Source organism: Bombus affinis, chromosome 2 (assembly GCF_024516045.1).
Source record: "Bombus affinis isolate iyBomAffi1 chromosome 2, iyBomAffi1.2, whole genome shotgun sequence".
Lineage (NCBI taxonomy): Eukaryota > Metazoa > Arthropoda > Insecta > Hymenoptera > Apidae > Bombus > Bombus affinis.
In genome coordinates, this window is record NC_066345.1 from 8,364,724 (window position 1) to 8,389,045 (window position 24,322).

General features: G+C 41.2%; 1 protein-coding gene across 1 annotated transcript; it reads left to right on the forward strand.

The window, feature by feature from the left end:
* Nucleotides 1–1,594: 1,594 nt before the first annotated feature.
* LOC126913875 (toll-like receptor Tollo) lies at nucleotides 1,595–7,678 on the forward strand. The gene has a single exon (XM_050717118.1). The coding sequence runs from the start codon at nucleotides 2,219–2,221 to the stop codon at nucleotides 6,146–6,148; it is 3,930 nt and encodes a 1,309-aa protein (XP_050573075.1). The 5' UTR covers nucleotides 1,595–2,218; the 3' UTR covers nucleotides 6,149–7,678.
* Nucleotides 7,679–24,322: the final 16,644 nt, after the last annotated feature.

Below are 24,322 nucleotides of genomic sequence, written 5' to 3' on the forward strand. Positions count from 1 at the left end.
ATGGATGGCGTTAGAAGTATACTTGATCTTTGAAACTACCCCTGAATAGAAAAGACTTTATTAAAAATAACGAAGAATAATAATGAGGCCATATCAAATTTTCATATAAATATTTTTATTTTATACTAGTAAACAGAAAGGACAATGATATTTGGCGATCGAAGAACGTCTTAAGGATCGAGAAGCTAGAGTTTCGACTGTGAAGAAGAAACCAGACAACTTTTTCTGACAGTGTTCTCAATTCATTCACGTTAGGTTGAATATTGATACATGTTTACATTCGTTAGGTTGGAAAGTTAGTTGGAAGCTACGTGTTGGAACGTGTTAAAGTTTCTGTATCGCGAGAAGGAATATCTACAACCAAGTGTTAATGATTCTAGATCGTTTTGGATAGAATATAGGAATAAGTGTTAATATTTTTGGTCAGCTATGCTGACAGATTTTTAAGCGTTGTCGTTTACGAAGTTTAACGTGGAAGTGTAACAAAGTATTAACACCGAGTCGTTATTATCACTGACTACAGTTTTTAATGGAACTAGTACAAAAACACTAAGCCTGATCTTGTTATACTTTATTTCATGGCACTTATTCTTCGATATTTATTTATTACATTATTTTAAATCCTTAAAATATTTCACGATCTTTAACAAAATTATGAATATGGAGCAATTTTTTGTTCTTGCAATATGAAAATATAATAAAGTACTCGCTAATACTTATGTTATTTAACTATTGATTAATGCTGTAACATTATTAATACCGACTATGGTTTTTAATTACACTGTTATAAAAACATTTTGACTAAATCATAAAACTAACAAAATATTCTTTGGTGTCTAACCTAAACACAAAAAACCCGGCAACTCTCTGATAATTTTCAACAAAATTCCCAACATCCCCCAACGTCATCCATCCCAAACCAACAGTTTAACCCTCAGCCTCTCGAGAAGAATAAAATTCAAAGCATGACTTCTCGTCCTTCTGCCGCAGAATTTCCAAACAAACTTCCAACCAGAAAGACTTGCCTCTTCTCCCACCCTGTGTACCGGAAGCAGAGGACGCGTGTACAAATCAGCAGTGGAGCCCATAGACAACAAATCACAGGGGTTGTCCGGTCGAATGCAAAGGAACACGACGCTGCTCGTCGCTTATTAAGCACCGACAACCCCGGTGAAGGCAAGAAAGGCCCGCGGGTGGGGGAGGGAACCCTCGAAGACGGGGAGAGAAGCCGCTTGATAAATGCGCGCTCGTACGCCTAGGAACCAGTTTCGTGTTTACCTAGTAAGTAGCGTTGTCAGTCAGCTGGTTTGTTGCATCTTCGCAACGAAGCAGCCGCCCGTGGCGTAAAACGCTAGCACGCTTACTCCTTTGTGTATACTTGTTCCTTTCTCTTTGGATACGTCTGTGTGTGTTACGCAGAGAGAAAGAGAGAGAGAGAGAGAGAGTCGGGCGTTACTACTATAGCGTATATTCGTATTCAACGGGAGGGAATTCAGTGGGGACCGTTGGAGGGATATATACAGAGGGTGGTGGAGGCAAAATTGGCCAGTGGTGGGGAGAGGAGTGGGGGGTTGCTGCACGCCGGCAGTCATGCAGGGTGCGTGACCGTCGATGGAATAGGGATTCGGAGTCGAAGTCAGTTGCTGTCGGACGTTCTTGGTGGAACGTTGTCACGTTCTTCACTCTCCGATTGTACTTCGTACCATTGTGTACACGTAGTTTCTCACGAAGTTCGGTCTTACTTTTAAACGATCTTACTTTTAACTGCAGTCGTATTTTGAGACAAGTAGTAACCGTGACAACGTATAAAATATACAAGTGATCGAGGAATATCAAAGTTTGTGTCAGTCAGTGGTTATGATCGTTCGGTGTTTATTTTATTCGCAGGTCGAACAACATCGTTATTGGGGATTATCCGTTTTCTTATTTTAGTGTCCTTGGTCTCGTCGATCAGTGAAATCTCTGCTACGCGCTATCGACGATATCGTCAAAGATTATCTCGAAAGTTTCCACTGCTGTTTATCGGGAAAGGGGAAAACGGCGTGTAACGCGTATCCGAATCGGCTCGGACAGAAGTGGTGTCGTGACAGAGTGACTATGAGTGCGTGACGACCGGAGTGCAACGTTACGACGATTGGCTTACGCGACTCACGCGACGGAGGCGAGTCAGTTTGCGAGCTGTTGTGAGTAACGACGCGCGTGCGACAATTGCTCGGCTATGGAGTCGACACGGCTTCGTTTGGCGATGTTGGGGATCGTCTGGTCGCTGTTTTTCAACGCTGGCACGATACACGGCCGCAGCATCACCAGTCTCGAGGCACCGACCGGCTGTGAGTGGAAAAAGGACGGAGAAGATGGGGAAAAAGCTCTGGCCTGTAGGGTTAGGACTATCGCCAACGTGCCCAGCCTAATTGGCAATCTCTCGGCCATTCAAGTGGACTCGATCAGTTCTTTGGCCTTGGAATGCAGTGACGTGTTGTTCTTCGAGAGCCAGATAGACGGGCCGCACGGTTTCTTCTCCCCTCTGCCTCGTTTGGAGAAGCTTCGCGTGGATTATTGCAAGATCCGATATTTGCCAGGCGGTGTTTTCGCGTCCGCGCACAACTTACGCACGTTATCCGTGAGAACGCACAATGGAGATTGGTCGGCGATGACTTTAGAGCTACACAGGGATTCTCTTCGTAGCCTAACGTATCTACAGCATTTAGATCTGGCTGATAACAATCTGTGGACACTGCCGTCTGAATTGCTGTGCCCGGTGCAGAGTCTCGCTACATTGAACTTGACGCGCAACAAGTTACAGGACATCGTTTCCCTGGGCTTCTCCGATTTGGTCGAGTCGTGTACGCCTAGTCTCGAGGTGCTCGATCTCAGCAACAACGATCTCAGCACCCTGCATGATCGAGCTCTGAGCAATCTGCGCAGCCTAACGGTGTTGAAGCTGCAGGAGAACGTGATCACAGCCGTGGGTGATCACGCTTTGGCTGGATTGACCGCGCTACACTCGCTCAACATGTCCAGCAACCGTCTGGTAGCATTGCCGCCGGAATTATTCTCACGAACGAAGGAATTAAGGGAGCTGATACTTAGCAATAATTCGCTAGCGGTATTAGCGCCGGGCTTGTTAGACAATCTGGACGAACTGCAGATACTGGATTTAAACAGCAACGAATTGACGAATCGCTGGGTCAACAGAGACACGTTTTCCAGACTGGTTCGACTTGTCATTTTGGATCTGTCTTTTAACGCGCTTACGAGGATCGACGCACACGTGTTCAAAGGTTTATACAGCCTTCAGATTCTAAAACTCGAGCACAACAATATCGAAACACTGGTAGATGGATGTTTCGGCTCCCTGACGAATTTGCACTCGTTGACTCTTTCGCACAATCGCATAGCGAGATTCGATCCAGCGCATACGATAGGTTTGACCACTCTGAATCAGCTCTTTCTGGATACGAATAAACTCAAAACGCTTCATCGTCACGTGTTCGACAATCTAACCGGCCTGCAGGATCTTTCTCTCCGAGCAAATTATCTAACGGAGATCCCGTACGCGGTTCGCGTGCTCCGCTCGCTGAAGACTCTTGACCTTGGCAAAAACCACGTGTCCAGAATCGACAATGACTCGTTCGACGGATTGAGCGAACTGTATGGACTACGGCTGGTAGACAACAAACTGGAGAACGTATCGCGCGAAGCGTTCGCCGCGTTGCCCGCGCTGCAAGTGTTAAATCTGGCGAACAATTACATCCGTCACGTGGAGCAGAGCGCGTTCGCGAACAACCCGGTGTTACGCGCTATTAGATTGGACGGGAACCAGCTAACCGAGATTCGCGGCGCATTTACCAGCCTCACGACCCTGGTCTGGCTGAACGTGTCGGACAATAAGTTGCTGTGGTTCGACTACAGTCATCTGCCGAGCAGCATAGAGTGGTTGGACATACACGCGAATCAGATAAGCGAACTTGGGAATTATTACGCGGTTAGGAATACGCTGCGTATAAAGTTGCTGGACGCGAGTTACAACCAAATCGTCGAGATCGCTGATGCGAACGTGCCTGATAGCGTGGAGACGTTGGTCCTGAACAACAACAAAATACGCGCGATCGTCCCTGGAACTTTTCTTCAGAAGAGGAGCTTGCAGAAAGTCGTATTGTACGAGAACGAGATAAGAAGCCTGGATGTGGCCTCCATAGCGTTGCAGACAGTACCGGAGGACGAAGAATTGCCACAGTTTTATATCGGAAATAATCCCATTCTGTGTAACTGTTCCATGGAATGGTTACCAAGAATCAACGAAATGGCGCGTCTTCGACAGCATCCTCGAGTGATGGACCTCGATTCGGTCACGTGCGAAATGGTTCACGCGCGCGCGACACCGCGAAGGCCTCTACTGTCACTGAAACCGAAGGACTTCCTCTGTCAATACGTGGCGCATTGTTTCGCTCTGTGCCATTGTTGTGACTTCGACGCGTGCGACTGCGAGATGACCTGCCCGGACAATTGTTCGTGCTATCACGACCACAGCTGGTCGAGCAACGTGGTGGACTGCTCGAACGCCGGTTACAAACACGTTCCTGAAAGGATACCCATGGACGCGACCGAGATCTATCTGGATGGGAACGAGCTCGGCGACCTGGGTAGCCACGTGTTCATCGGTAAACGCAGATTGGAGGTACTGTTCCTGAACAACAGCGGCATATCGGCGATTCATAATTTCACGTTCAACGGCGTGGGTGCGTTGCGCGTCCTTCACCTCGAGGACAATGCGCTACGTGAGCTGCGTGGCTTCGAGTTCGATCAGTTGGAACGTATGTCCGAGCTCTATCTGGATCACAACGCGATCGCAACCGTGGGCAACACGACCTTCAAAAAGATGAAAAATCTCGAGGTGTTGAGATTAGATAGCAATCGAATCGTCAACTTCAGGCCATGGGAGGCATTACCCAGCGTCGGGGATAGTACGCGGGTCGCTTTGGAGGGTAACGCTTGGAGCTGCGAATGCGGCAGCGCTGCTAAATTGCGCGGCTGGCTAGCCGAGCATCGTGGGGATCCCGAGAAGATGTACTGCCGCGACGGCGCCGAGACTCTGGCGCAGGCTATGAAGCGTTGCGGCGATCCGTCTACAGAGGCCGTCAGCCGTGGCATTCAGGAAATCCCTTTGCTAGGTGGCAACTTTGTGCCGCTTTTAGCGGGCGCCTTGGTGGTTGTGATCGCCATTTGCCTGTTCGTCGCGCTCGCCTTCGCTTTTCGCCAGGATGTGCGTCTCTGGGCGCACGCACGTTACGGTCTTCGCCTTGGAAAAATGACCACGCCGCCGGACGAAGAAAGGGATCGCCTTTACGACGGCTACATAGTCTACAGTGAGAGAGACGAGGATTTTGTCTCCAGATTCTTGGCCGCGGAATTGGAACAGTCTGGCTTGGCTCTTTGTCTTCACTGGCGCGATTTGCCACCGGCCAGGCCGCAAGAAGCGGTACCACCGGCTGCGGCGGCAGCCAGACGCGTCGTTATCATTTTCTCGCCGGTGTTCTTGGCAAATGAATGGCAGCATACGGAATTTCGTGCTGCCTTGAGGACCGCGCTGGAGAACATCAGACCCAGCTCGAGGAAAAGACGCGTAGTCATTCTTCTGGCTACGGAAGCTCCTGCCCGCGATCCCGAATTCCAGCTGCTGCTTCAAACCTGCACGGTCGTCATGTGGGGCGAGAAGAGGTTCTGGGAGAAACTACGGTTCGCCATGCCCGATTCCATGGGCAAAAGGAGAGACAGTAAGAAGGTGAACGACCGAAATCGCAAACCGGCGCGTTACACCGCCGCGCCGTCCGCTGGCGACGTATGGACCAAGCCTAATGGCGTTTTGGTCGCACCGGTGCACGCACCCACGCCAACGCCTACGCAGTCCACCTATGTCAGCTCGGCGTCCAGCAGAACGGAGGACGAGGACAGCGGCGCGGAACATCAGCATCAGCATCAACATCAGCACGGCGGTTACAGCGCGTTGCACACTGGAAACGCGCGGCCGGCGAGCCTGTCCTCGAGGGGCAGCCATCTTTACAGCACCATACCGGAACCACCGGTGCCCACTGCACCTCCTGGTGAGGTCTTGACGCATCCAGCCAATCCTCGTACTTATTTCGTCTAGTATAGACGGTCCTCGTCGTCCGTCGCGCGACGATCCACGATTCACCGTGTCAGAGGCTGGACTCTGATGGAGCTTGCGATTGTAAAAAATTCGCTCTAGGGATGGGAATGAGAGTGGAACAAGGAGAGAAAGAAAAATAGGAAATGAAAGGAACAGAGAGAGAATGAGGGAACGTATGTTGCGGTAGGATATTTGTACAGTTTCGTTCGCGATGGACCGACGCGATGGCGTACACGCGACGATTCGCCCGGCGTCGCTCTGTTTGCTCTTCCACTAGAATCGGTTGATTAGGGATCTTCCTCGGGTTTCCGTGTTCCGTGTTACGGAACGAGCGAGGAGGATCGTTTATGCAGGGGTTTCGGGGTCGGGGTTGGACGTCGGTATCGAGAGTATCGCCTCGCGAGAAAGTGTTTTCCATAGGACGCGAGGCAGTCTCGAGCCTTTTCGTTTACCTCGACGAGTACGAACGCGAATATCGATAAAATCAAGAGAGCCAGGTTTATTTGATACAGGTTCCTTTGTAACAGGGAACGCACACGTGATCGAGTCATTATGTTTTCGTACTAGAGAGAAGGAATTCAAAATACAGTTTTTTCTCTTTACGACGAACATTTTTCGGATATATGTGTATGTGTACGAAGCGAAAAGAGTAAAAGCTTTAGGTGATAAAAAGAAAAAAAAAAACATGGCAGTCAATGAGGACATAGAATGTAATTATTGTTCTCGTCACTCCTTTAGGGCCTAAGATGAAACAGACACACTGACAAAAAAAAAGTATTAAATTAAACGCAACCCCAGAGATTCGAAGTAGATTATAGAAATTCTTCTTCGTTGTTGCACGACCACCTCGTTCAGGATTCGTCTTCGCGTGCATCCTTCGATTTCTGAAAGCGAGCGAAGAAAAGGCCAGGCCCCGAAATTCTTCTCGTCATCGGGGCTTTCGTGACGTCGAGAGTTTCGATCACGCTTGAAAAATAACTCTCACCGGCCGTGCCGCTTCGTCAGACTAGCATCCACCGATTTCACCGTGCACCTCGATCGATCGCGAGTTTTCACCTTTTTTTCTCACGTACGTTGTTATTTATTTTCCATTCGTTCGCGATTTAGCCGACCAAGCTCTGTGATTTCGTTTGTTTTACGACCCTTCGACGATTGCGATATGATACGTTTTTGTTAAGGATCAATATGTTTTCGTTTTGAAGTATGTGATTTTGTTTTACGAGAGAATTGCGAGATTATGTGTCTCTCAGAGGCTATTACGATGGTTTTTATCGAGAAACATATACTTTTCTCCGAATGATTAGAAGATTCGTAAATTATTAATCGACAAAAGTTCATGACGTTTTTTTTATTTTTTGACGATCTTCTCGTTTCTTTAAAAATCGTAATCTTCTAATTATTTCAACGTTCTTCGATAAACTTTGCTCTCTACGATTTAACGCACACGACAGTGGGGCAAATTAAAGCTACTCAAAGATTTCTATTTCTCGTATAAATTTCTCCACGCATGATGTAAAATATAATTCATCCTATTCTCGTGAAAAGACACGTGAAACCATCGTGGTAGCTTCGTATTTCTCAAAAGCGATGGATACGCTCGTATTTAGTTCCAGATTAATTTTTATTTCTGAGGACTGTACGTTTACTTCAGCGATCAAGCGTTTTTCTTCCAATACGGTGTATTTTATATTTTTCTCCCTTTCTTCCCGTAAAAGAGCGCTCGGGAACGCGATCGAGTTGGTAACTACAGGATCATCGAAGCGTTCGAAGCGGCCCGTATACCGATCGGAAATGAAAGAGAGAAAAGACGAGAACGATACGTGTCGTATGTGTCGCGTGTGTTCTCCGTGATCCCGGGGCGCGCTCTTCTTCGTACTAATTGTATATTTTTCCCCCCGTTCTCGGGAGACGGAGTCGGCACACCCCTAGTTCTCATTCCTGTCGTTCGTTCGTCAATTCGTTAGCTAGAGAGAAAGGAATTTAAACGAATGTGTGGGAGCATTAACGAGAGAAATCGTCTCTTAGAAGCGCGTGTTCGAAAAAGAATAAAGAGAAAAAAAAGAGAAGTTACGTTGGTACATGGATCGAGGAGAAGATGAGAGAGTGTGAAAATAAAAAAAGAGAAAATAAGAGGGAAAAAAGAGGAAAAGACAGGAGACGTCTAGCGAGACACACCTCGTTCCTAAGATTCACGACTGTCTTTTGCGAGAAAAAGCAACGGTCGCCAAACGCTTATTAGTCTGTAAGTGAATACCTCCTGTAAATACTTGTGTATAATCTAACGTTGTAAATAACTTCACGCACACTTCTCGAGCACATCAAAGTGGCCAGGCACTTGTACCTATATATAGGGCTATTAAACTGGTCTCTTAAACGGGAGAAAATTTCTCCACTCTCTTCAAGGAATTTGCGGATTTATTAATTGTATTGTATTGTTGTAAATACGCTCATCAGATCACGCATATATATTATATATATATATGTATATTGTATTCACGATATGTTACGTGATTATTAAATTAATTGCCACTTTCCATTTCAGCAAAGAACCATGAGAAATAAACACGTTTGTTTTGTAAAAAAAAAATATAAGAGAAAGAAGAATATTCTTTTGTTCCCTTGTCACTTCGCCCGTGAGAAACCGTGTTCGGGTCAGTGAACGCGGCTAACTCGAAAGTTTTCCATCGGAGGAAAGCCCCGAACTTTGACGTCCTTCGCGAACTCGTTTTAATTCGTCCGACACTAATAGCTTTCTCCCCTCGTCGAACGTGGCTCCTCTTTTCACCAAGTTGCTCGCCTTCTGATCGCTTTTCTCTATCCCACCCCCTCTTCCCTTTGTCTGATCTTTTTCAGTTTCACTCTTTCTTTGTTCTTCCTCTCTTTTTCTTAACTTGAACATCGAACGTAGAAACTTATTAATATTGGTCGGTGATTGTTCCCTGCGTGAGATGGACGAGTTCCTAAAGCGCTTATTAATATTCCGCGGCTGAATGACGTGGCGGCTACAGTCGTACGATAAATTTTCAGGGTGTATATCGAGCTCCATCGATAATGGTATACCTCTGGCTGCATAAACTCGTTCACACTTTCACCTGGCTGTATCAGCAAGTAGCCAAACCTGATAATGGCCAGTTATTATTCGTCGGGTTTCGAGGGAATTTTTATTAGACACTTCAAGTCTCACCCTGGGGAGGTATATGGTTTTTGTGGATGAGACGTGCGAAGATACAACACAGCATTCGCTAAACTTTCATTTTATCGTAGTTTACTATACTTTATTATACATATACATGTACGATAGGGACGCTTGACTATAAATTTCGAAGTAGAATGTTTTAATTCGACTTTTAGAGGTTGCATTTTACCAATTAAAGACCATTACATATATCTTATAATTTGTTTCTGTTTCTTTATCATTGCTTAATACTTTTTCCGTCGCTATTTTTCTCTCCATACGGATCTTACAGTTTTACGAAAGTAGGAAACACCAAAGCATTCATAGCGACATCTTTTCTAAATTATAAAAACCGTCTCTGTGTCTCCGATTTGTAACAAGTTTCTGTAAAATGTCCATTACTCTAATATATACTTTATGTACTTTGACAAAACCAGATATAAATTACTTTACTCGTGTCATTTAATAACTTTATGTTTATGTGAATTTTATACTGTTTGGTACTTAATGGTTTAAAATGCGCGATCGTAATATCTGTCTTGATGTCTTATCGTGATATCTGTCTTGATGTCTTATCGTGATATCTGTGCGCGATTCAGACCAATAGATTATTCGTTACATATTGCGAAGAAGAATCACTATCTTTCTGTTTACGAAACTCTTACTCACAGTTTTCTACTCGAATTGTTTCCTGCTGGTTCTATTAATACGATCTATATCGAATTCGACGTGAACAGTTGGATTTAATCCGTCTGGATTAAGATTGGATTATACTGGATAAATTGAATTTCTCTCTGATAGTATCCTAAGTTGAATCACCTGGTGGATATTTCGGGAGCGTTATCGATCATTTACGGCCGTAAGTGTTTGGTTTTCGAGAAAGCATCCTCTCGAAAGGTTTCTTCAGGCTCGAATACAGGAAATAGATCCTCGACCAAGGCGCGAACACTTGAGAACGTTAGCTGCAGTGGCTCGGGAAAGTACTTGAACACTTGCCATAGAAAACCTTTATGTATGTATCATATGTGTTATGTAAAGACGTATTGAAATTTGATTAGCATTATACGTGACATAATTATCATGATTGCATTGGTAAAATTTAAAACGAATTTCGGGATGTACGTAGAAATTGTAAGATATTTATTGCAAAAAAAGAAAATTAATATACAGTATGAGTAACCTTACTAAATATTGAGGTTTATTAATAATGAACTATTCTACTATAACTAACCATAACTATTAATGACTGTTCTATGGAATAACGATTGACACTGAGATCGACTTCCATCGAATTATTACAACGAATAATTAATTATACAAGGGTTTTTGCAAACTTGACGAAATAATATTTTTACGTCAAATATCTTGCAGCGTCTATGTAGTTATTCAGATTTATTTTGAACATTATTAATATAATCATGACAGTCTAACACATTATAATGCTGATGAAATTTCTACATTTTTCGTGTATAATACACATACACACATGATATATTTGTAAAAGACTTGGGAGCATAGGTAGAAAAAATCTGCCAGCTTTCCAAAAAAAGAACCCGCTTTACGCTAGAAACGTTTTACCGAGGATGATTAATAATGAAAATGATAAATCGCGAAAATCTGCATTATTTTTGCAGCATGTTGTGCGTGATTAATTATAAGAGCCGCTTACCTTAAGCTGTTATTTCTGTGCTATTCAATAACTAATGGAGTGCGGAGAAATTGAATCATATATCGTCAAACGATAAATCTGTTACGTATGAACGACACGTTATAGTTTCGTAACGAGTTAGCGTGTTCATTTTCAGCCTCTGAATAGGATATTTGCCTGTTCGTACTAAGGTAACAGTTATTACAGAAGCAGACCTTTATCGCGATATAAACACTTCGAAATGATTTCCAATCACTGTCTTAAATCTGTTCGAGCTATAATAGCGGAACGTTCTCTATATCGTCATACAACTCATATTCAAATACAGGGTGAGTCACGTAAAGCTTTACGAGCTGGTTTCTTCGAAACAGCTGCGAATACATAGAGATATTAAAGTTGTTGTTCCTTTTTGAAATTAAATGAGATACAACGAGGAGTTGGAATGGTAAACAACGTAAGTACCAGAAGTTTTTTCTATTTCAATTCCTCAGTCACTTGGGATGCAACGAACTTTCGGCACAAAGCATCATATTTGAAGTTTACATTAAATTTTAATCAATTTATTTGGCTGACTGTTCTAAAAAAAAAAAAAACAATCGTAAAGCTTTTTGCAACTGACTGTGTACACTTTGAGTAACACTTTGCATGAAATATGTACTTTCCCCATTTCTCCTTTATTAACCCTCGCGATCCAACATGGGCGTAGCATAATAACCCATAAATTTTCAAACTTATACATGCTCAAACCTTACATAATTTTCTTCCCCCAAATATAAAGATTATTTATACGATAAATTATACATCTTCTGGAGCCTTAAATTAATTTACTCGGCAAGAGATTTATTTAAAATTAATACTGCTTCCTGATTATGCGAGTCGTACTAATTACTCGAACGAATTCGAGGAAACCGAAATAAGGTCGATCAGATTGAGCACAGCAGTTGACACGATGGCTCTGAACGTTAATCCGAAGCCAGGCTGGTTGGTTTTTCCTCGCGCCAGTTGTAACTCAAGCCGGGCAACGTTTTCCCACGCGTGCGCTAAATAACGCCGACATTAAGCGAGCAAGACGGCTGGAAGAAAAGCAAGAGAGAAAAAAGAACGAGAAGAAGGAGTACCGTATAGAAAGACGATGCGGAAGAAGCGAACGACACAGAGACTTGCGGCGACGGAGAAATGGCTAAGATAAGCGGAACGCGGAATAATTTATCGCGTTAGCCGTATCGCGGAAAACTGAGACGCTTCTGGGAATAAAATGTTAAATACGGCGCGTACATGCACCCTCGCCAAGAATACCTTTATCACGCCGGCCAACTTACCGAACAGACCTTTCCAACACGGCCAGCACAGCGGTCGTGATAACAACGGAAACGCCCATCCCCTCAACCTGCTAGAAATTACAGTCCCGCGAATACCGAGCCACGAAAGTGTTTAACCCTTTGCAGTCTTGTGTCATACTTTCGTTTATGGCAACGCGTGATTTCGCAGGGTAAAGGTGTTAGGTTGAGAATTTTAGGGGTTCGTATTTGGGATATTTTTAGAGGAATATGATTAACACTTCTTGGCGTGCACTTTTGACTTAGGAATTTTATTTATTTGGAATTCTTTTCGAACGATTAAAATTTCTTGGGACGAACTCTTAAGTTAGGAATGTTAGGTTCCTATATGGAATTTTTTCAGGGCAACGTGATTAAAATGTTGCAGCAAGTAACTGTTAGATTTGGAATCTTTTAATTTATTTGCGATCCTTCTAGGGATTCGATTAACATTTCTCAGAGGAAACTTTTAGATTAGGAATTTTAGCTTCTATTTGGTATTTTTAAAGGAGAGTGTGATATGCGGATAAAATACGATGCCTCCGACACTAATTAAATACGAAGCTATCAATCAATCCTTTAATTCTGAACGATTCGAGATCTATCACTCGCTCTACTTTATCTCAAAATCGAGTTGAAAGACGCTTAAACTTATTCCCCTTTATCATAAAACCACCCTTTAACATACTCTTCCTCTGCAATCTTCATCAGGAACATCACGCATGATCTCTTCTCTTTTCCCAACGAGACTCGACATTATGCGGGCTATATCGCACATATTTAATTCTCTACACCGCATATACGCGATGAGAGACCTACGCAGTCGACTGTTTGACCGCAAAGGGTTGCAACCCCTGGCGCAACCTGAACCATGAGAAGCTTGAGCTGGGTATCCGGGAATTTCACGCGCGTTACACCGTCAGGTCACGTCCTCGAGCAAGATTCGAGAGCATAAGTTACTACAGTTGGTTCGTAAGAGGATGGGTTTGGATCGGCTTTTAAAGCGTCGTTTTCTCTCTCTCTCCCTCTCTCTCTCTTTCTCTCTCTCTCTCTCTCTTTCTCCATTTTCCACAGACTGAAAAAAGGTCTTACCCCTTCTCTCTTATGAAGGTAATAGTTTTATCAAGAGGCATGGAGATATACAAGCACGTTGCCAGAAAATCCCAAAGCGGCGCGGTATTAAGCGGCGAGGGTGGCGCGCGTGCACTACACCATGAGTCAAATATTTGAATGGCCGCGGGCCACGAATACTAGAAAAGAGCCGTGGTGAGCACAGGCTAATGACATTATGACTTTAGGATGCTCTCGGGCAAATTACATTTGCCGGGCGGGTTGCGCCGCGCGGCCAGCAAATGGAATAATAATAAGAGCATGCTGATATCGAGCGGAATAGTGGGTCATATAGACGCGTTTAATAATCAAAGTAAGCCGTCCGCGAGGTCCGCCCCCGTTAAGTGGATCGATAATTTAAGGCTTTTCGGCGGCAACGCTGACGAATTCAAGCGTTACCTTACAGTTTCAAATTCGGACGAATCATTGTTCCATCAATTGTAAGATCAAAATCGTAGTTGACTTGAACAGACGACTGACGGCTGAATTAGTGACGATCCTGACAAACGTTTGGCGACTCTCTTGGTTTACTGTAGGAATATTATTATGAAATTTGGTGGATTTGTGGTAACGGTAACTATATAAATTCGACCAAATTGTACGAATTAATGGCAAATTAATGGCTAGAAGGAGTACTTGATAATTCGTTATAGAGTTACGAGATCGTAAATTTAAAGTATACTATTAAAGTTAGTATAAAAGTATATAATTGAAGTATTATCTTCCTATGAAAACTTACAATAGAAAGAAATTTACTTTTAAATTTTTATCTCCTTGCAATTTGCTTGAACTTTATTATCTACCTATTTATTATCAAACAAGGGAAGACTCAATTGGCTCGAATTTAATTAATCGGCGTATAAATATCATAATGAAACACAATGATGTGCAAATATCGCTTGTTAGAATTGAAAAAAGAACGAAGCAGTCCGTACATTCTGTTTCGAAACACAAATTGCCAGTGTTGGAAGATATGTTGCGTTAACTAGGTTCCAATTAGAAATGGAAATTAGAGCGATCGTCAGAGAGACTTAATCGTTAGCTCTATAACACGTACCTATAGCTAGAAAAGAATGCATTCGTGCACGAGTCATGGGAAGATATGAACAATGCCTACGGCATAATTATGAATTAATTGGACTCCGGTAGAACACGTGTAATAATCAATGAAAACTACTTCGTACTAGACGAGTTAATATTTGTTATACGCTACAATTGTAACGTGAAATATTTAGAAGCTCGCATCTGAAAGGCGTAACAACTTTGCAAGATCAAACTACTTAATGTGTTAACTATTGACGATTGCTCTTCTATTAGAATTTTTTTTGTATTTACGATTCTACTAGTATTATTAATGAAACTTTACGCGCCACAAGTTACGAGGTTTTAGTATTAATTGGATCGTGTTACAGTAGCAAAACAAATGAAGTTTTAAAGTAAATTTTATAAATTACAGATCATTTAATTAAACTAAATTTGAAAGAAAATAATCTATAATTCGATACTTGTAACTTGCCAATACACTAACGTTATTAGTTAGTAAATTATTATGCAGAAGAATCCAGACTATCGAATTCGACGTCGGAATATCGGAGTTTTCGATCGAATTTCACTTAATTATGAACAACGGTAGATTTCACAACTGGTAGTCATTTAACGAGGACGACAGAATAAATGTAACGAAATGAAAAATCTATATCGTATAATAAGAACTAATAATTCTAACCAGACGATTTTTAAATTAATCAAAGTTCATCGATAGTGATTTTGATCGTTTATATGCAACTTTAATGAACAACCATTGTTAACGAAGAGTTCCTCTCTTCATCGACCACGTACAATATACGATTGAAAAAACGTTGAATAAGAATTGGACGTTCAAATTGGAAACTGATGCCGTGTCAATTAACCAACCTATCGGTTACAATTTATTTGGATCGTTATAGAAATTTTTCATCGATGGAAATATTCAACTCTTTCAATAAGGTTCCCGAGCAAACAATAGGTTTCTTTTTCAGGCAATGCGGACAGATATTGTCTGTCAGATTGACTAATAATACATACATACAAAAGGCGGTTCTTCGTTATGACGAATCTTTATTTTTGACAAACAATGTACGTAACTTAATACCTTCAGATTTTCATCCATTGCCAAACACCAAATTTTTCACAAAAGTAAATCTTCTGTTCTCTTATTATCACAAAACCAACATATTAGAAATCCAACAGATCAATTCTCTTGAACGATCTCTCGAACTCGTTATATAGACACATATCAGCGTTCGACTTTTTAAGGAACAGACGAAAAGTTTCCAGTATATTTATCGTCGGAAGATAACATAAATAATTGCAAGTCACGAAATGATTATAAAAAAAAAAATATTTATAGAAATTCCTTTATTGCCAAGGCCATCGTGAATCGCGAACAGAGTACAGTCCTCGAAACTACCTCACTCGCTATCCTCGCCAATTTCTGAGAAAACAGCAACGTAAAAAGAATGAACGGAACAACATCCCTTTTTCCCAGTCCATTCGATTCGTCTGTGAATCTCCCATTCGGTTCGCAGGACGTCGAACGACACAAGATAAACGCAGCCATTGAAGGGGTGGGAACCATCGTCGGCGCTCGTCCGAAGAAGCCGATAGCCACGTTGTATGCGATATCCAGGTACAGTCTCGGCGTTATCGAGACACCGGTACACCGTACGCCACAATTTCGAGGGTCATTTATTTTCGACAGGGTTCGCGGCAGGCTTAGCCATCCCGCTGTTTCTCCGCATATACGAGTGTCTTCCATTCTACCTCTTCCACTTCTATTCCTTTATTTTCTTCACATCCTTTACCCTTCCATTTTATTTCCCTCTACCCCTTTTATCCTTCATTGCTCTTTTTTTCTTGGTTTCCACGCGATGCAGGCAAGCGGAGGCGCCGCCGCATCAATCAACTGTCGAACGAGCGACCGCTAATTGCACCGGCCATAATATCTTGATCAATCGAGTGTGGGGCGTTGGAATTAATTAGAACGATGACGTGCTCGATGGAACGATGTAGTCCCGGAGGCGGACGTTCCTGCAACGTGGCTGGTCAGATAGCCTATCTTAAGTGAGCAGTTTCCACTCTCGCTCGGCTTGGCCGGCATCAGAAACAAGAAACGCTACCCCCGGATAAAAGGAACAAATTGCGCCGCCCGTGGTGAGTTTGGCGCCTGCCCCTGCCAGCTCCCAGCCTCTGCCTCTTACTCTCGATCTCTCTTTTCCTTTTCGTTCTCGTCTCGTCAACAGGATTAAATATGATTCCGAGATAAATTCGCGACACGTTCTTTCCTCGTTCACTTCGATTCTTACCAACGCCCTGCCGATAAGCAATTTTATCAGCTCTGATCGATTCTATTAAGCTTGGCAATGGGAAGCTTAGGCTTCAAGTATATAGTCTTTGGCTCTTGACTTAGGTGATGGGGTGTGGCGTTAAGCTTTTGTTTGATATTTATGGAAAGGGTGTTGAAGATTCATTGAACGACCTCGTATTTTTTGGAGGCAGATTGTTTGATTCGTTGGAGAATTTTTATTGCAACTTTGAGTTTGTTAATTGGTAGAGTCGAGAGTTCTTTGGATAATGGAAAGTTTTGAAGAAAGTTTGTAAAAGTATAGAAGATTCAATGTATTCTTGTAAGAATACTTTTATCAATATCACAGGTTAACATTCAGCCAATGCAATGTTTTATTTGCTATTTTGTATTCTTTGTATTAATGTATATTATTAAATTTTGTTTTTTAACATTATGAAAATTTCAGAAGATTTAGTAAAGACGAATCATACGCAGAATTTAAATTCAGTTGTTTTAAATCACGAAAATTCTGTTACGTCTCTAATTTGTGTGTAATAGGTTTAGTAGAAATTATTTTATATACGCTTGTTATATAAATTTCCAGAAAAAAATTGTTTTTCTTAGATACATGTATTGCTCTTCTAACGAACCAACCATGTAACGTACGTCCTTCAATAACATTATTTTCACAACATTTACGCAATACTTCACTGCTCGTTTAATCTCTTACCATACGAAAAAATAAACAATCCCCTCCATCGAATACTTGTAATTTGTGCCGTTCGCTGAATGACACGAAATTCTTCAGTCGTAATTTAAACTCGTGCGTGGAAGGTCGTCACAAACGCTGTCCAAACAACGCGAAAGCAAACCAAAAAACTACAAAAATTCCTCTTCCACTCAATCGACGATCACCGTTGGAATTATTACTTTCTGAAATCGCTGATCGTCAAACACTCGACTTATCCACAGTCGATCGAAGACTTTTAGCCTCGAGGATGCGTAATGTATTTTGACAGGCGCGTCCTGGAGGATCGACAACGTCGAATTCGTAATTGTAGCGCGGCCTCTTGCACGTCTCAACGTTTCTCCAGAGTCATCGTCGCGTCACAGCCCGAAATTACAAACTTATTCTGTATTAAGTGGCCATTCTACGACCCTCCTCTCGCTTACCTTATTAGGAATGATTACGCCATAACAGTCATCAACTCAATTTCCCTGTGCCGGGTCTTCGTCACATCGAAATTCTGACGAGTCCGGAAAAAAATGCATCGTAAGAGACGGTATAACGGAAAGAGAAAGAGAAAGAGAGAAGGGAAAGAGTGGATCTTATCGTGTTTTTGGATGAAAGGTGTGAAACGCTTGTCCCGACCACGGTGTCATCCGTGTTCCACTCGTGTACACTGGAAGCCGGATTATCGGGGCAGCGTTTAACCGATTATCCGGGCGTCATTTATCTGAATGCTGGGAAAACGTGTTTATATATGTGTGTATAGCTGTGATAGGAGAGGACTTGTCGTGAAAGGTGCTTCGTTTGAAAGGTAGGATTTTTGTGTAAACTTCCTCTTTCTGGCATATTTGGGAACGTTGCATGCTTTCAAATATTTATTTGACATATTTTCGCTACGTTTTATTGAAACATGTTGTATCGTGTACTATTAAAAGAATATTAGAGTTTCAAAAAATATCGCTACGTCGGTAGAGCGTAGAATTTTGAAAAGCCTCGGATTGAAACGAAACTTTTGTTTTAAATCTTTTATTATGGATTATTGGAAGAGTATTAAAATTCTTAAAATTGTTTTATATTTTGACATATTTTTCAATATTATGATATTAAAATAATAGAAAAAAGAATTTAGAATTTTAAAGAGCTTTGAGAAAAATTCATCCACTGGTTGGATTAATTGTTACATTTATTGAATTTTATTGAGATACAATAAAGAAATAAATCTATGTTTTTCTTCAATGATTTCAATATTTCTTTATTTAGACTGACAAAATATGTATTTGAAAAATCTGGTACATAGAGAGCAAATTGCATAAATAATGAATCAGTCATAAAAATATTCACAAATTGAGCAACTTTAATCTGAAACAATTCTGTCAGATTAATTAGAACAAAAGGAAAACAAATATTACACACAAATTGAATTCTCAGGGGAATCGTACAATTACAAAATGGATTCAATGTAACGCCCAGTGTAAAATGCTGGCTCTTTATTCGCCAAGCTCCCGTTGCGCTCCAGGTCCATTGAGACCGCATTAATCTTCGGTGAATAACAAGTTTTTGCACGGCTTAAATGTATAAAAATTCGCTGAAAGTCGCCAAAAAGCTTCGCGAAAAATGTACAATGGTTCGCTTAAAATGATCCGATCGGCAAAGAAACGAATTACATACTTAACGTTGTGAAAATAAGACGAGCGACGTTAAAAGGATAGAAGGGAGAGAAAGGAAAGAAAAATAATAAAAAGAGGTAGCTCTCATTTAATCTGACGAAAGCATTTTTTTCATTTACGAGAATAGTTTCGAGACGTTATGATAAAACGTTATGATAAAATGAGAACATGAACACTGCATTGTTATTCACCCGAACAATCAAAATTTCTTTAATGAAATCACGTTAAACTTGCGATATACGTACGTGAAAAACGATTTTAAATAATTCCTCGGATATTAATATTCTTTATTTTGTCCACTTAAATTCATAAAATTAGTCACTGCGAGACATAATGAATCGAAAGCTTATAAAATCCCTTCACCCTATGAGGCTTCTCATAAATGAGGCACGTTAGGAAACATTCAATATTGAATATAAACTAACGATACATTTGAACCTAGCGATTTTAGCAAGCCAGTTTTATTAATCGTTCTATCCCTTAACCATCGTTATCGATTGATCTCATATAAACGAATTCGGTCACCCTAAATCGTTCCATTTTACCGAATACACGTTAAGACTTTCACGATTCGAGGGTTACGATTAGACATCTGTTGAATATTTTTTCCCTGTCGACGAACAATCGCATGAATATTTCGTCAGGGGTTGATTGAAATTCGCTCGTATTTCGCGCGGAAATAATTAAGCATTCGTTAATATTTTGGCATAAAATCGACCGCCACAATTTGTTAATATCCCCGCACGGATTTGTCACGCGTATTTTAATATTCCGTAGCGAAACGATTACCTCGGTGGTTAATAGTCGATTGCGACGAGTATTCGGTATTACGAGAGGACCATCGCCACTGTATTTTCCCAAATATTCGCGGCTTGAAACAAAATGTCGAATTTTGTTGTCGCTTTAATATTTCCTTTCACGGATACGCAACAACTGCGATTTTGTTATTTCGTACCAGAGAGCATGAAATAAATATTTCATGACCGTTTCGTTCGTTGACATTTCGCTGATTACGATTTGTTAATATTATTCTGCGACAATGGCTGGCATACGTTCGAGAGTGGAGAGAACCGTTGCGTACACCATCGTTTATAAGCATTAGAACGTTTACAGAAAGCGAGGTAAACCTGAAAAGTAAGCAGAAAATTGAGGGGTTTGCAGTAAATTACGTTTAAATTGTATTTATTGGACAAGAGAAAAAAAAAATATAAGTTTCATATGGAAAACTGCGATATATAATGTACTCTATATTATAACCAATCCCGATACACGTGCTATTAGTTTTTCCATCCTCAGAAGGGTATGTTTAATTTCTCTCAGTTTAATTTCGATTTTCCATTCGGATTCTAGGTTAACTTTTCTGAATTTTGCCTCTGGTTCAAAAAAATTCCTCGATGAGACTTAAATTATAAATTAATATAAATTAAATTACAAAAAATTAGGAATATTAACGCATATGATAAACTCATTACATTCCTCTTGCAATTCTCACAAACAGTTCTCACAAATTTTCGCATCGTTATCTTGCGCAAATACGAAATCACGATCGCTTAATCACTTCCTTGATAATTTAGCCCAATTATCACATTTTATACGAAACCAGGAAATGTTCTGATATTTATGAACGGGGGTGTACGTTGGCGCAAATGCCACTGGATTTTACGTACATACACCTACTATATAACATTCACAGTACGTGTGCGTAGGTACGTTTTGCTCCAAGGGATCGCGAATACAGGCAGCGTTAATAAAGATGAGTGACGACGTTTAATTAGTATTAGCCGACGCTGCTCGTGCAACGGCATGTTAAGTGAGAGTGGCGAATGTCGTTAAGATTTACTCTCTTCGAACGAAGGACATTACAATATTACGTCTGTGTGACGTTTGTGCCTGAATCAAAATTGTTTCCTGACTGGGACGCGGTAATTTATTGTTTCTCCGTATTTCCTTAGCAATAGGCGCTCCTTACATAGAAATATTTACAATCGTTTGCCTCGTTTTCGCCCCAATCGTGTCTTATAGTATCGCGCAATTTTACGAACGATCCCTTGCTTCAACAATCGAGTCCGATCAGGTTTGAATTTGGTGCGTTGAATAAGGGTTCAGGTATCGAAAGACTCAGCTCTGAAAGTGAAAAAGTTTGCAAGTAAATATTTTTTCGTACGAGAATTAGGAATTATCATTTTTGTAATTGTCAAAAATACGCAAGTGCCTGTGGAAACAAATCTGTTGAATTTTATTCCGATAGAATCATTGGTACGGGATATTTAAGTAAATATATATTAAAGTAGCTTTAGCGTCAAGAATTTCTTAACATGATCAGTAATCTATGTTACAAGTTTCATCTTTCCAAGTTTCCAAAGTTCAAAGGCAACACGCCCCTTAATCATGCCGCGTTTTCTCTAAAATTCAACGGAAATTCCAACAAAACTCCTATGCGTTCATTTCACCTGCCGTCATCTGTTTAAGCAGAAACGGGCTCAATAAAGCGACTGAAGTTACATCGTTCGAGTCGTACTCGATATAAGAACGATTAAATGAAAAACAAGAGGGAAGAGAGAAGACGAAAAAGGGGAAAGCAGCGAAACGAAACAAAAGGAGAAGACAAGGAAGGGTCGAGTGGCTGAGGAAAAACGGTGACGACGCTTAATTCGCAGAAAGGCCACTTATTAGCCGTAGACGCTTTCTATCCAGGAGAGCACTCGTGAACGTCGCGACTATCGCTCCAATTGTCGAAGACAAAGGGGCGTAAAGGGCGGGCTGTGGAGGTAAAGGGCGCACGGTGGATGCTCTCCGAATAAAACGGACCATTTGACAAGGGTGAGAGGGTAAGGGTGAGAGAGCGAAGGGTAAATATGCAAGAGCACCCCTGGGCTTGCCTTACCAGAAAGGAAGCTCGTGCAACAGAGATAGATATAGATAAATAAAGTAGTTAGAAGGAGAGAGACGAAGCTAAGTAAAACGACGAAACTAACTTGGAGAAGGCTTTCTGGCTGCTCCCACAGTTGTGTTATTACAGGCAACCCTAACCTCCCCCTTTCTCTCGCGAAATATCAACGAAAATGTGTTACATTCTTTGAAATTGTCGCGCTCTCGTACGCGACACTACGAGCTATACTCCCGTTCATAAATATTACGATATTTACAGAGAGTGAGATTAGCTGCACGAATAACTGTAAAATTACAGCGGAGCGTTAATTAGTCGAATCTCGATTATTCGAACCGTCGGTGTTACAACCGTCGCCATCGCCACCAATTTTTGGAACCTGAAACATTATTACTTTAAAAAATAAACTTTCTTAACATTAACCATATGCAAGTATTGTTTATTCTACGTGTTTATTTTTCATTCGTGTAAAAGGAACGTGTGTATATTGTTTACAAATTACGAACAATTTACAATTAATTATAGTTACTAGTTTGTACAAATTACAGCAGTAATAGCCTTGTATTCGGTAAGTAATTCTAGGGTTCATTCAACTGGTTAAGTACACGCATTTTTCGTTATCCGAACTATTCGATTACCAGAACAATTCGATCTTCCCAAACACCTCGGTCCCAATTGATAATCGATGCTTGTTTTTGTACTTAAGAATTTTATTAACTGACTTAATTGCGATTATTCGTGCTGTTATTAACTCAATTTAACCGATTGACTCAAACCATTAAGTTGAAACGTGTTATTAGTATGTCGCGTTCTGTTCCAATGTTTCGTGAACGTTCCAGTTCGTTTCTTCAAAGTAGTCCCGAAGACAATTGGCCTAACCCGAACTCTGAACAATTATGTAAATATGTCATCGTGAAGGTTTACAATCTACGAACTATTATCTGATTTGAAGCGCTTACAGTGAGAGAAGAAAGTATTTGTATATTTGGAGTAGAGAAATAAGAGGCGAAATATTTTCAGCTAATCTTCTTCTCGATAGTTTAAACAAATTGCCACATTTTCTACAAAAGCAGGACGTGTCCTGCTACTTACGACAATGAGTGTAAAGGAGAATTGAAGATTAGATTGGGGGGGGGGGTTGGAACGAGATGTTAAGGGTGGCTCGAGAAAATTTCGTTTTCCTTCGATTTCAACGGAAGTCGCGGCTGGCTAATTTATTATCGGTGGATTGCGTGCGCAGCCGGGCTCCAATTATATCTCGACGTCGAGGGAAAAGCCTTGGAAACCTTATAAATACGAAATTTCTGGCGCAGTTGGGGGGATGGGAAGAGGTCGGTGACGGTATTTCGCGAAAATTCCGTCTTAAAATTACCATACAATCCGGAATTTCGTAGGGGTGCACCGATGTAAGTATACGACGACGATAGAGGAGAGTGTGGAAGGGGAGGGAAATTCTTAACGTGCCGTCGTAAGACACGTATCGTTTCAATATCGCGAAATCCGTCGACCGTTTTTCATTGACCGGCGCGATTCGGTCTGCTACGATATTCGTTCGATAATTAAATTTTCTTGGAAATTATCGAATACGGATAGCAGGATACGCTGGGAAATTCGACGTGCTGTCGAAGAAATGAACTTACCCTCAGGCACAAGTGGGAGCTTTAAAAAATTCCACAGTATTCGGTGCAATATTAGTCTGAGACATTTTTGTCTCTTTTTATCGTCATTTATTAAAGTAAATTCTTCGTATTTGACCTAATTTTTCCTAAGAAATCTTCCCTGGATTTATGGAACATGGTAGGAAAGGAAGAAGAGTCGTTTCTCCCCAAATCGATCACTTTTCGACGTCGACGTCTGGGATTTTTTTCTAACGACTGACTCTTTCATTAGGGAAGTGATATATGATGCAACGCACGTGAAGTTCGGAGGAGTTAAAAACATCATTTCCTGTATCTCGGGATTGTTTAAAAAATATACAGGTACCATTTTTGTCTGTCTTCATGAAGGTACGAATTCTAGAAAAATTTTACCTGTATTATGCAAACATAAAATGCAATGTCATTTCATAATAAATTGTACTATTTTACTATTAATTTTCTATTCATTTTTCTTCCAAAATTCGTTCTTCCACAATTTTTCATGTTTCTGTTAAATGTTCAATTTAGAGATATTTCGTGCTTTATCGCAAAAATAGCAATTATAAGTGTCTATTGTATCATACGTAGTAGAATTATTTATGAAATAATCTGATGAACACATTTCTCCATTTGATCTAAAAATAGAAACGACAAGATTCCATACGAACATTTCTTCGTG